This window comes from Cygnus olor, chromosome 7 (genome assembly GCF_009769625.2).
Source record: "Cygnus olor isolate bCygOlo1 chromosome 7, bCygOlo1.pri.v2, whole genome shotgun sequence".
In the NCBI taxonomy this organism is placed as follows: Eukaryota; Metazoa; Chordata; class Aves; order Anseriformes; family Anatidae; genus Cygnus; species Cygnus olor.
Genome location: NC_049175.1, coordinates 12199884 through 12211962, shown reverse-complemented (window position 1 = coordinate 12211962; position 12079 = coordinate 12199884). Strand labels below are relative to the sequence as shown.

The 12079-nt window shown below is 37.5% G+C and overlaps 1 protein-coding gene across 1 annotated transcript; it reads left to right on the top strand.

The window, feature by feature from the left end:
- Nucleotides 1-221: 221 nt before the first annotated feature.
- On the top strand, nucleotides 222-10077 carry DNAJC12 (DnaJ heat shock protein family (Hsp40) member C12). The gene is made up of 5 exons (XM_040564111.1): nucleotides 222-526; nucleotides 3664-3742; nucleotides 5744-5883; nucleotides 7158-7359; nucleotides 8920-10077. Exons 1-5 carry the CDS (start codon nucleotides 449-451, stop codon nucleotides 9012-9014), a joined length of 594 nt encoding a protein of 197 aa, XP_040420045.1. The 5' UTR covers nucleotides 222-448; the 3' UTR covers nucleotides 9015-10077.
- Nucleotides 10078-12079: the final 2002 nt, after the last annotated feature.

Genomic DNA, 12079 nt, shown 5'->3' with positions numbered 1-12079 from the left:
TAAAAATTAAGCAGAAAATATGTCCTTGTATATGTAGACCCTGGAGCAGGAAAGCCTTTAGCTGTTTTACCTGGCTATATGGCAAGATCTAAATCTCCAATAAATACAGCTAGATTTTACTTGGTACCCAGAACTCTTTTCAGCCTGGACAAGAATCTGCGTTTAATTTTGAAATGAGATGGACAACTACAAATCCCAGGGAACACTGCCGTCAGCAGGTTTGTGCGAGCGGATTGGCATCCTGCAGGGACCAATGGCAGGCAGAGAAATCAAGAAAACTCATGTGTGTCAGCTCCCTGTATTAAAAAGCGCTGGAGAGAGCTGCGGACCTGTGGGGAAATTGCCTGTTTCCCCGGGCTACTTTTAAACCTGTTTGTAAGCTTTGTTTTAATATAGTATTTTACACCCCCTGTGCCTCAGCTTGAAAAAGCCCACTAGACTAGCCCAGATGGATGCAATTTTGAACTGCACAGCGGATGACTTGGAAGATTACTACAACTTGCTAGGATGTGATGAACTATCTACGGTAAGAGCCTTCCCCGCCTTCCCTCCAGGTTAATAACGCTTTGAGTGTGCTTGTGTATCTGCGGGGAGGATTTGAAGTCCTTTATCTCCCAGGGTAGGACTATTTGAAATGCATTGCAAACCTTCCTTCTAGCCACTTTTATCTTTTATTAACTTCCTTTGCAAAGCTCAATTTTCTGATCTGTCTGCCTATGTTCAGATCCTAGAATAAAGCTCTAATGAAAAGTGTCTTGTAAACCAGGATTGTATTACAGATATAAGTGAAATGAGGGTTTCTTCATTAGTTTAGTTCCACATATGATATGATTATGAATCGTGAGCCAACTGCATAAATTTGACAACATGTGAATAACATTTTAGAATACCTTTACAGTTTTAAAAGATGAAAAAAGCTATGCATATGCAACTAATTGAAGGTTCGTAGCAGTAGGTGACAGATAATGCTATCAAGTTGCTCAAGTATTTATCTTATACTTTTTCATTTTTTAAAATTGTATTAATTGATGGGGAAGAAAACCATTTTTTTTTCATTCATTTTAATAATGATTTCTAAATGATAATTTAAATTGCCTTCAAAAACTAGTTTTAATAATTTGTTTTGGTAGCAGGTACGTACGTTAGGGTGAGAACTATGTAAGCAATTGTTGAATGATTTGTAGGTAAGCAAGTCATTTTCTTTCTAAAGATGTCTATGCAACATTTTTTTTTGATAGTCAGAGTTAGGGGTGTGCTAATATTTTTTAATCTGTCTGCTCTGTTAACTGGAACTGGGTTCAGACTTTGGAAAGGGAGTTTTGATTGCTCTGCTGTAATTAATGATATATTCAGCGTGGATAAAAGCTATATTTTGCTCAGTAAATTTAATCAGATGCTTTCATTTGTCCTAGTGGTCAAATGCTGGGATAACACCTGTGTCTCTTTTATCACTGTGGGCAAATCAGTAAGCATCTTTGTTCTGTTGCAGACGGTAATTTTTCTCTTTCCTGAGAAAATTCTCTTTTCCTGAGATAACTTCCATGTTCCATCCCAGCAGAGGGCAGTATTAAAGTTCCTATCTAGGCTTGTTTCGCAGACAATATTTCTCATTTTCTAGCTCATATTAATTCCTTATGGGTTTATTAATTAATGAATAGTTCGAACACATGAAATAATGATTTGTCAGATTGCTTCAAATTAAATTTAAAAGGTGAAATAACTGCTAATGAGTCCTGAAAAACAATCTGTCAAGTACTATCTATTGAGAGAAGCAGCAGATGTTACAACATTATTTTTGACTTCAGAGTATGAACTGAGATCCCAGTTTGACTGAGCACCATGATTGCCTTCTCTCAGGATAGTGCACGTGACTACTTCTAGCTTTAAAAAGAAATTTGAAGCATTACAGATATTTTACAATCACACTAATTTGTGTAATCAAAGCATTAACTTTGTAGTGGTACAGGCTTCTATGCATTCTTCTTTAGGCATATACAGAAGCAAATTTACTCTTACACATGCTCAGCTGCAGTATTTTTGTGCAAGGTACTGAATATTCTGTTCTTGATCTGACCTGCTTAAATTGGAGCACAAATAATCTCAACTTCTTCAACAGCATTTCTCTATATTCAGGTAAATACCTGTGTTCATTCTTGGCTTCTTGAAGAACTGAGCTCATAGACAACTACTTCATCTTCAGACTTAAGATGACAAGGAGAGGTCCCTTTCCTACATCCTTCCAAGAAAAATGTTATTCATATCTAGTGGGTTTTGAATAACTTTCTTGGTAGAACATATCATTGAATATTTTATGTAAATTTAATGTATTTTGTATAAACCTCATATGAACTTTTCCTTTTTTTTTTTAAATTTATTTAAACTAAAGACTTCCATGCTACCCTTCTGCTACTGCACATATTTGAAAGTTCCCCTTTATGTAAGTAAGTTTTAGTGACAGTAGCTAGCTATCCAGTACCCAGTTTCAACAAGTTCTCTGTATAATATACCTATGTGTTTTTAAGGGTCTTATGACTGGAAATATACCACCTCACATATGTACCTCTGGAGGAAGCTACTAAGAAGAGTGAAAAGTATGGAATTCTTAAAATACCATTATAGACCACATTTTGCCCAGCATATGACCACATAATTTGGCCAGCTGGTTAAGAGACAAGTAATTTTATTTTGAAGAAAAAAGATCTTCAGACTTAATTTTGAAATACTTCATTCACATTTTATGTGGACATCAGGGTCTGATGGATGAGGAATTCATATGAACAGCTGTTCCAGCATGGAAAAAATAGTAGCTAGTTGATATCATAGGATAAATTGTTGTAATAGCTTGAGCTGTACAAGAGTGATTCAAAAAAGATTTGGCATATGAACTGTAGGATGAAACAAGATACTCTGAAAATCTGAAAATTTGAAAATCTAAGCCTATCCCCAACTCCAGGGGTTTCCTGTGTTTTCTTAGCTGTTAAATATGTCTCTGCTTCTCCACAGCTTATAATAACTTATGGCACTATAAACTGTGTGGGAGCTTGTGAATAATATAAACTAATACCTTTCAATATTCTAATATTGGTTACAAATTTATTCTATTCCAAGCCAACCTTTTGCCCAGAAAATAAACTTGACAGGAAGACTGTGAACTGCTCCTTGTCCAGCCTTGCGGTATCCAAGGTAGATAAGCCATGTGGCACTGGCTAAGTTTCCTTGCAGGGGATGTGGAGAAAGCCACCCAAACCCACAAACTGATCCTTAGCAATACAGAAGGCTTTTGCTTCCTGCAGTGAGACTTTGTGAAAAGATACAGTTGATTAAACAAGATGAAGAGCAACTGAAGTGATACGTTTTACTTTTGTGTTCAAAAGTGAGGAAAGGGTTTTGCACACATCAACTTCACACGTTTTTCTTAAAGCCAGCTCACTATATTGGGTGGCTGAGCTTCATAAAACCAAAAGCAAGGATGAGTGCATAGGCATTGAAATTAAATAAGCAGTGTTACTGACAGATGGTTGTTACCTGTTTTGTCTGTACTAAAAATGAATAGAAAAAATCAAGATTCTCTGTTGTTCCTCCCAACTCCTTTCAAAGAGCAAATCTGAAAATCTTTAATGTATGTATGTATTTACTCACTTTAAATCTTGACATTCTGTTTAGGTTGAACAAATTCTTGCAGAATTTAAGATTAAAGCCCTTGAATGTCATCCTGACAAACATCCTGAAAACCCCAAAGCAGGTAGGTCTTCTTCCCTGTTTAAAAATAATCTGTTCTTTCATAAGATAGCTAAGGTGACTAAGACAATAAATTCAGCCTTAAAATTTTCTTAATTGTTCTCTTGCCCAATACATTTTAAGTGTCATGTGTATTGAGTGTATTCTTTAATTAGCAATATTAATATTCTAAATATTCTAAATATTCTTAATATTCTGTTGAAAACTTGCACACTCCTAGGTGGTAAGAGCAGAAAGTCACTTGTAGTGTTTTCATTTCTAGGAATATCATTTTTTTTCCTATGGTAGAACATCTTCTAATCTAGAAATTGTTTATGGAGTGTATCCCTTTTTAGACCTCTGAAGTTGGCCTGCTTCCATGCTCAGTGGCATTCAAATGCCACACTTGCGTCAACTAGTTAATTTGTTTCCATGAACAAGCCCATCAGGAGCATATTAAATGTAGTTTAGTTTCTTTTAATGTAATTTAATGACTGGAAATAAAGAGAACCTGGCACCACATGAGTAGCCATCTGTTTGTAGAACATCAGCTAACATCTGAGTTTACGAAAGCATGCATGCAGTTCTTCATATCCAAGCTGTGCCTGTGACATTTAAGCAGCACCTGAGTTATTTGAAGACAGTCTTACCCAGTTGTAACCAAAAGACAGCTCTCATCAATGCTCACCTCTCTCTGAATAGTTTATATTCTTATAATAAAGGCCGTTCTGATCATAACTATGGTCCCCACTAAAAAATGGTTGTAGAATAATTAAATATAATTCTTATTTTGCTTAACGCATGAAGTTTTTCCCTGGGATCCTTCCTATTACTTTAGCTATAAACTGAACAATACAGGCTACCCACTTCTGTGAGTTTGACTGCATCCACACCTTCCCCTGGGACAGCAGAGCTGTGAGTGTAGTGGATGTTACAGGTGACTCCCACTCCACTGCCTCAAGCAGAGCTCTCAGCCAGCTTGGCTTTCGCTCTTGAAGTGCCACCCAGGTCTAGTTTCAGTGAGTTCACACGGCAGGGTTAAAAGGCAGAATAGGTGGGATTTTTCACTCTGATACTCCCTGACAAGGAACCCCATTAGATTTGGCGTTTGAAAGACAATCTACCACCTATTAACAATAGCCTCATCGCTAGTCTTTAATTCATTGAAAATGGTAGCACAAGTACCAATGGAAACAATGGAATAGAGTTTGTCTGCAGCAAATTCTGGCTCTTATGGCAAGGAAACAGGAGACTGCTCCACTGCATGTTACCCCTGCAGCAGCTCCCTCTAAATTCACTGAAACTCAGTAACTCAACGTGGGAGGCCAAGTGCCAATGTTGGAGCAGCTTTGTCAAGAAGAAATATTTTATACTCTATTTAACATGATCATCTTGCCTTTACTTTAAATGCCTTTTTACAGTACTGGTGAAAGTTTATATTTTTGTTTTCATCTGTTTAACAAAGCTCAATAAAGAGTAATTAAAATAACTTTTTATTTGTTGAAAACTAGTGACACTAGATAAAGGAAACCTCAGAGAACTGCCTCCCCAGCCTGTTGTCTGTTGTTTGATTTATGGTTATCAATTTTGATTAGTGTTTGGGCTTAGTGTATTTCAAAAGAAATCTAATTTGTGAAGTGGAATAACTGAATAATAATAGTCATAATAATAGATCACTGTAATGCAGGTGACTCATAGATAAAATCTAAATCTTTATAATCCTTCTACAAACAGTAACATGCAGCTGCATCCTTAGTAACTATTTAATGAAAAATTATCCTGTAGGGAAAAGTAAGTGCTCTCGTTCATGCAGGCTCGTATCCAAGATAATATTTTAGCATATGTGGAAAAAATATCCAATGAAACGCACAAGTTAGTTAATTTGCACTATATTTAGGTTCCTCTACATGCTTGTCAGTTTTGCTTGTCAATTTAGCTTGCATTGCTGGCAGCTCCCCTTTCACATCTGAATTAATTTATTTGAAAACAAGTGTTGGCTTTAGCATCTTTTTGGTTTGTGTTCTAGTGGAGAATTTCCAGAAGCTGCAGCAAGCTAAGGAGATTCTCATTAATGAAGAGAGTCGAGCACACTATGATTACTGGCGGAGAAGCAAAATTACCATTCCGTTCCAGCAGTGGGAAGCCCTGAGCAACTCTGTGAAAACGGTTGGTGGTGTCTAAGTTGGGGCATTCAGGAGAGGGGAGGTAGGGCTGGCCCAGCAGAAATGTTCCACTGAGTGAGAGGGTGAGTTGCAACACTTCTCCAGATGCAGGTTTTCAGGATGGGATAGTGCAGAGTAATTTCTAAGTAAACTCAGGTAATATTGGAGGGCTACAGAAGCCTGTTTGTAGAAGGGTTTTAGGCTATTAGTTTTACAGCAAATTTATTACAGTAATTTAAAAGCTGTTTTCAAATGTTTCATCACTTTTTGCCTTTTTTTGCAGGGACCGTTTATTTGTTTTCAAAGTTAAATTAGAACTAGGATCCTTGAACAATATTCTAAATTCCTGAAATGCTGTATTGTCAGTCAGACTCTCTGGAGTAGTACTCCAGCTGTGTTCTAAGACAACTAACAGCACAAATGTCTGAGAAGCACCAATGACCCTACTAGTCAACCAGAAATGCAGGTTACCTAAAAATGGTGGGACCAATTTCTTCTATCACAGGAAACACCACTATTTAAATACCATTATTTCCTTGTAGTAAGGAAGTACTGTTGATTTGCACAGTGGCTTAGAGACACATGTTTTGAGGATTGATTTACTTCCTAATTTTGCTAGTGTGATAATTTGGTGGTGTGTTCCTAGTAGGTCCCAATTCCATGATGTTTGATTATTTTCTCCCTTGTTAGAGTGAATGGTAGTTAAAAATCTACATGGTCAGATACTAAGACAAGTGAACAAATATGTTTTTCATCCCAATTCTGCTTGCCTCAATTCTGCTTAGGAGTGACGTTTGAGAGCATCTTCAGCTGAAGCATCATGCCTGAGTTTAAACGTTTGCTGGAAGTATCCCACCAAGCATAGTTTAGTTCCAAACAGAAATCATTCTGCAGACTTTAGTAGAAAAGCTTTCAAAATACTCCTGTTTTCAAAGAGCGTCTTGAAGTCAAAGAGACCTTTGAAAAAGGAAAGAGAAGTCACTTCAGTCCTCTTAAAAAAGTGTCTGAAGTCATGATGGAAGAAACTGGACAAAAGACCCTTATAACTATTTGATGTACTCCTACATGTTGTTCTTCATGTCTGCCTCACATAAACTATCCTCTTAAATGCTCTTTGCAATATGTTACCATGCTTTCCTTATCCTATTGACATGCAAGCTTCTCTAGTATGTACTTTTTTAACCATTTATTACTGTAATATAAGAAAGAAAACTTCTTCTGAAAATCTTTTAAAGCATGGGAATTGGTTCTTTGTTTTTTATTTTTGCATTTCTTTAGTCAATGCACTGGGCTGTCCAAAATAAGAAAGACCAAATGCTGGAAGCTCCTGACTTGAATAATAGCAACAACATAACTAATGAGATTTGGACCCAGCAATCTGAAAACAATGAAGATGGATTGTCAGATGGGAACAGGGAGCAAAAAGATGTCGCAATTCCTGATGAGAAACCACAGTCTTCAAAGAATCCAGACTCCCCAAGTAAGTAAAACCAGCAGTTGCAGAAGATTGCAGTATCCAGACTCTGGCCTGAAACTGAGGCTTTTAGTCACGAGAAATTCTTCTCTGAAGCAACACATTTAATTGGTAGCTTTTGAAATGTGGTTTTGGGCTGGGGTTTTGTTTTAGTTTTTGGATTGTTGTTATTTATTTATTTTTGAAGCTTTCAGACTTTTCTCCCTCCCTACCCCTTGTTTGCCTGCCTGTTTGCTAGTAAAAACAAAAAAGGAAGAAGAGGAGAAAATAGTTCTTAAACTGAAATGGAAAACTCAGTTTTCCTGTTAGACTGAAGTGGGTAAAAATCATCAACTATTTTCAGTGATTTTTTTACAAAATAACTTTAAAGCACATTACATAAAACACATAGTTATTATATACATATATTTTTTAAGTCCAGTATTTAATACTTATACACAGTTTGCATCTGATGAGCTCATGAGGACTAAAAATTGAGGCTTGAAGGCTTCTTTTGTTTATTTGTCATATATGTATATATGTGAACAACAACAGTGCATGCACCTGAATAAATGTGTGTTTCAAAAGCTGTCATCTGGCTAGTTAGTATTTCCTGTCTATTTTAGGTTAGTATATCTGAATTAAAGTTAGGACGCTCTCTTTTCTGCTTTATCCTTTAGGAGTTTCATAATCTTATGTTTATATTATCAAAGAACTATTATTAAACCAAGTCCTATTATTTCTTCTCAGCTTGATCAAACAGGGAATTAAACTAAACTGGGAGGGAACAAAACCTAGTTTAAACCCAAGTGTTTGTGGAATGCAGAAGATAGATAAAAAGTTCTACAAACAAATGTTGGTGAAACATAACTAAAAATAATATTTAAAAATTGTGCCTTATAACATTAAAGTATTTTGTATTTCAGGTGATTAAATCAACATTGTCACCTTTGTAAAGGAATCAAATTTCAAAGTAAAGAAGATGTCACCTTAATCCTTGTGGTAGCTGGCTTGCTTTGCAGGCATCTTCTGTCTTGCAATTTTTTTAAAGTTTTAATTTATTTTTCATAGATTTGAATGTGAAAATTATCAAACACATTAAATGATTCCTTAATTTACCCAGTGGATGCAAATTACTGTTAATAAATGTGAATATTAGAATACATTTATTTGTCAGAGCCAGTATGCATATCTATGTTCATACTTGCTGTTAGGATGTTAATGAATTTTTGTTTGTTTTTGCCAAGGAAAATTTATTATATTGGATCCTCCTTTTAAATGGAGATATTTTTAGTTTCTGTCTGCTGGTCAGTAAGAATTACAGACTACAACTCCACATTGCTATTTCAACCTGAATAAAAGACTTTAACAATAAGTCTGGTAGTAGGTTTCAGCTTCTTGAAGTGTTTGCTTGAGTTCTTGTTCAAATGGTGTCAAGAATGCAGAGGTTGTCCCTGCTAGTCAAGAGCACTGGAAATGACCAAATTTTGACTTGCTTTTTTGGGAAAATTATCAATTACTTTTTTCAACAACTCAGTTTTATACAAGTTTATAATAATTTACTTGCCTTCTTCTTTTTTTTCTCAGGGTTTTCAGAGGCAAATTACTGGCACTTACGTTTCCGCTGGTCCGGGGATGCCCCATCAGAGCTTCTGAGGAAATTCAGAAACTATGAGATCTAAAATGCAAAATACGCAGGAGCGTGAGATCGTCTGTTCAACAGTTCAGTATTTTTTGCAGCAGCTTTAAGTTATTTGTATTTAGTATTCATTCACTGTGATGTGAACAGTTTGAATAGATGTCTTAATACTTATCTGTTAACACACATTCTATGAGCATTACAGATGGAGGTTTTGTTTGATAAGCAAGCTTTAATAAGCAAAGCCCTTTTCAGTATTAACATAAAGTAATTTTGTGTAGTTATCTAATATCTTATATATTGTTTCTTGTATTATTAAATGTTACGTAGTAAGTAGTATTTTTCTCTATACTGTGAGGTAAAAATATACTCTCAGTAGAACCAAAAGTCAATGCTAGACTCCAGGATATTATGCTATTAAGTGATGATCTTCCAAAAGCTGTATGACAAAGAACTTCAAACAAAACTGTGCTTATTTCTAAACTATGTACTTTGGTTATCTTCTTTTATTGCATTGTACTTACTATAGTGATTTGTAATGCATGCATGCACAGTACTATAACAATACTATAACTTGTTGGACAATTACTTACAATATAAATGCAGTAAGAACCTTCTTATTATCCAGAAGGTCACTATGCTGGATCAAGCACTCTTAAAAATCACCTGCATTCTTAATAAGTAAGTTTTTCTGCACCAAGTATTCATTTTGGAAGGCAGTTCCAGAACCTCACTTCAAATAGAGACTTTCTTGTTACGATTTACTGGTGGACATCTGATACCCCTTGTATGTATGCCAGCATTGTCCTGGCTTAGTAGTAACTGCCCTCCCTGCTGTGGCCTCATATATAGGGCCATATCAGGGTTTGTATGCTAAGTAATGAAAAATCAGGCCAGTCAGCATTAATATGTTTAAAATCTTACAGGTCCAGTTTTTGATATTTTGAACAAACTTTTAAAATTCTATGTTGTACTTGTTCGTTTTGCATTTGCTTCCTTTTTTCCCTGGCTAATTCCCTGGCTAATATGTCAGTACATTGTACTTTTGTGTACACAAGTAATTCCATCAGTAAATTCTAATGAATAAAGCTACATAGATACAGAAACGGTTCATTTCATTTTTTGTAGTGAAATCCTCTACTCACTGCAGAGATCTCTCTTGAATTTCTTGTCACTCGTCCCATCAGTGGGGAAATGCTTAAGGGAAGTCTGGTTATAAATCCTGGGTATCTCCATGGAAAGTTTTACCTAAAAAATTGCAGTTCTCTCCCAACATGGAAACAATATTAAATCTGTCTGCTCCTGGAGTGACACATTTGGCCTTGCTGTGCAGTGGTATGCTGTGCTGACTGACTTACCATGCTTCTCCTGTTTGGTGTTTATTACTATAAACTGTAACACAAGTACCTACCAATGCAACCCAGAGAATCATAGAATCGTGGAACACTTTGGGTTGGAAAGGACCTTGAAGACCATCCAGTTCCAACCCCTGCCCTGGGCAGGGCCCCCTCCCACCAGCCCAGGCTGCCCAAAGCCCCATCCAGCCTGGCCTTGAACACTCCCAGGGATGGGGCAGCCACAGGTTCTCTGGGCAGCCTGTGCCAGTGCCTCAACACCCTCTGAAGAATTTCTTCCTAATGTCTAATCTAAATCTACCCTTTTAAAGTTTAAAACCATTCCCCCTTGTCCTATCACTACACTCCCTGACAAAGTCCCTTCCTCCCTTTCCTGTAGCCCCCTTTAGGTACTGGAAGGCTTCTGTAAGGTCTCCCTGAAGCCTTCTTGTCTCCCATCTGAACAACCCCAACTCCCTCAGCTGTTCTTCATAGCAGAGGTGCTCCATCCCTCTCATCATCCTCATGGCCCTCCTCTGGATGTGCTCCAACAGGTCCACATCCTTCTGTTGATGGGGATCTCAGAGCTGAACACAGCACTCAGGTAGAGTCTCACAAGAGCAGAGTAGAAAGGGAGATCTTCCTCTCCGTGCTGTCTACACCTCTTTCGATACAGCCCAGGACACAGCTTTCTGGGCTGCAAGCGCATTTTGACAGCTCATGTCAAGCTTCTCATCCACCAACACCCTCAGGTCCTTCTCCTCAGGGCTGCTCTCAGTCCATTCTCTGCTCAGCTTGTATTTGTGCTTGGACTTGCCCCTACCCAGGTGCAGGACCTTGCTCTTGGCCTTGTTGAATGTCAGGAGGTTCAGGTGGGCCCACCTCTCAGGCTTGTCCAGGTCCCTCTGGATGGCATCCCTTCCATCCAGCGTGTCGACTGTATCACACAGCTTGGTGTTGTCAGCAAACTTCCTGAGGGAGCACTCAATCCCACTGTCCACATCACTAACAAAGATGTTAAACAGCAGTGGTCCCAATACTGACCACTGAGGAACACCACTCGTTACTGATCTCCACCTGGCCATTACGCCATTGACCACAACTCTTTGAGTGTGACCATCCCACCAATTCCTTTCCCACCAAGTGGTCCATCCATCAAATCCATGTCTCTCCAATTTAGAGACAAGGTTGTCATAGGGGACAGTGTCAAATGCTTTGCACAAATCCAGGTAGATGATGTCAGTTGCTCTTCCCCTACCCATCAATGCTGTAACCCCACTGTAGAAGGCCACCAGATTTGCCAGGCAAATGTGTACATCTTATTAGCTTAATCAGTATCATTATTCTGGTGCCAGTTTTCTTTACAGGGGCAATACCAGTGTTGTGTTTGCTGATACTGGTTATGTTTGCACCGATCTATTTATAAAAGCTCAGAGTAATGCTGGTCTGTTGTTAAAGCTACATTGACCCTACCTTTGACGGCATCAGGCGTGACAGCTATTTTTACAACACATAAACTTGCTTATCCAAAATCTTTTGAATCTTTCTAGATGCTTTTCCCTTGTATATTTTGCACCTGAAAACATTAAAGGCACAAAAGTAATAATCCTCTGTAATTTCTGCTAAATGTAATTACGTATTTTCTTTTAGTGCACATGCTGCTTTCCTCTATAGAGAGGTACCTACCTGCTCAAGACTTCCAGTCCACTTTATCAGAGAGGGACTGTAAATAATGTTGAGTACTGGGAATGGAGAAAACACTAGTCCATATGAG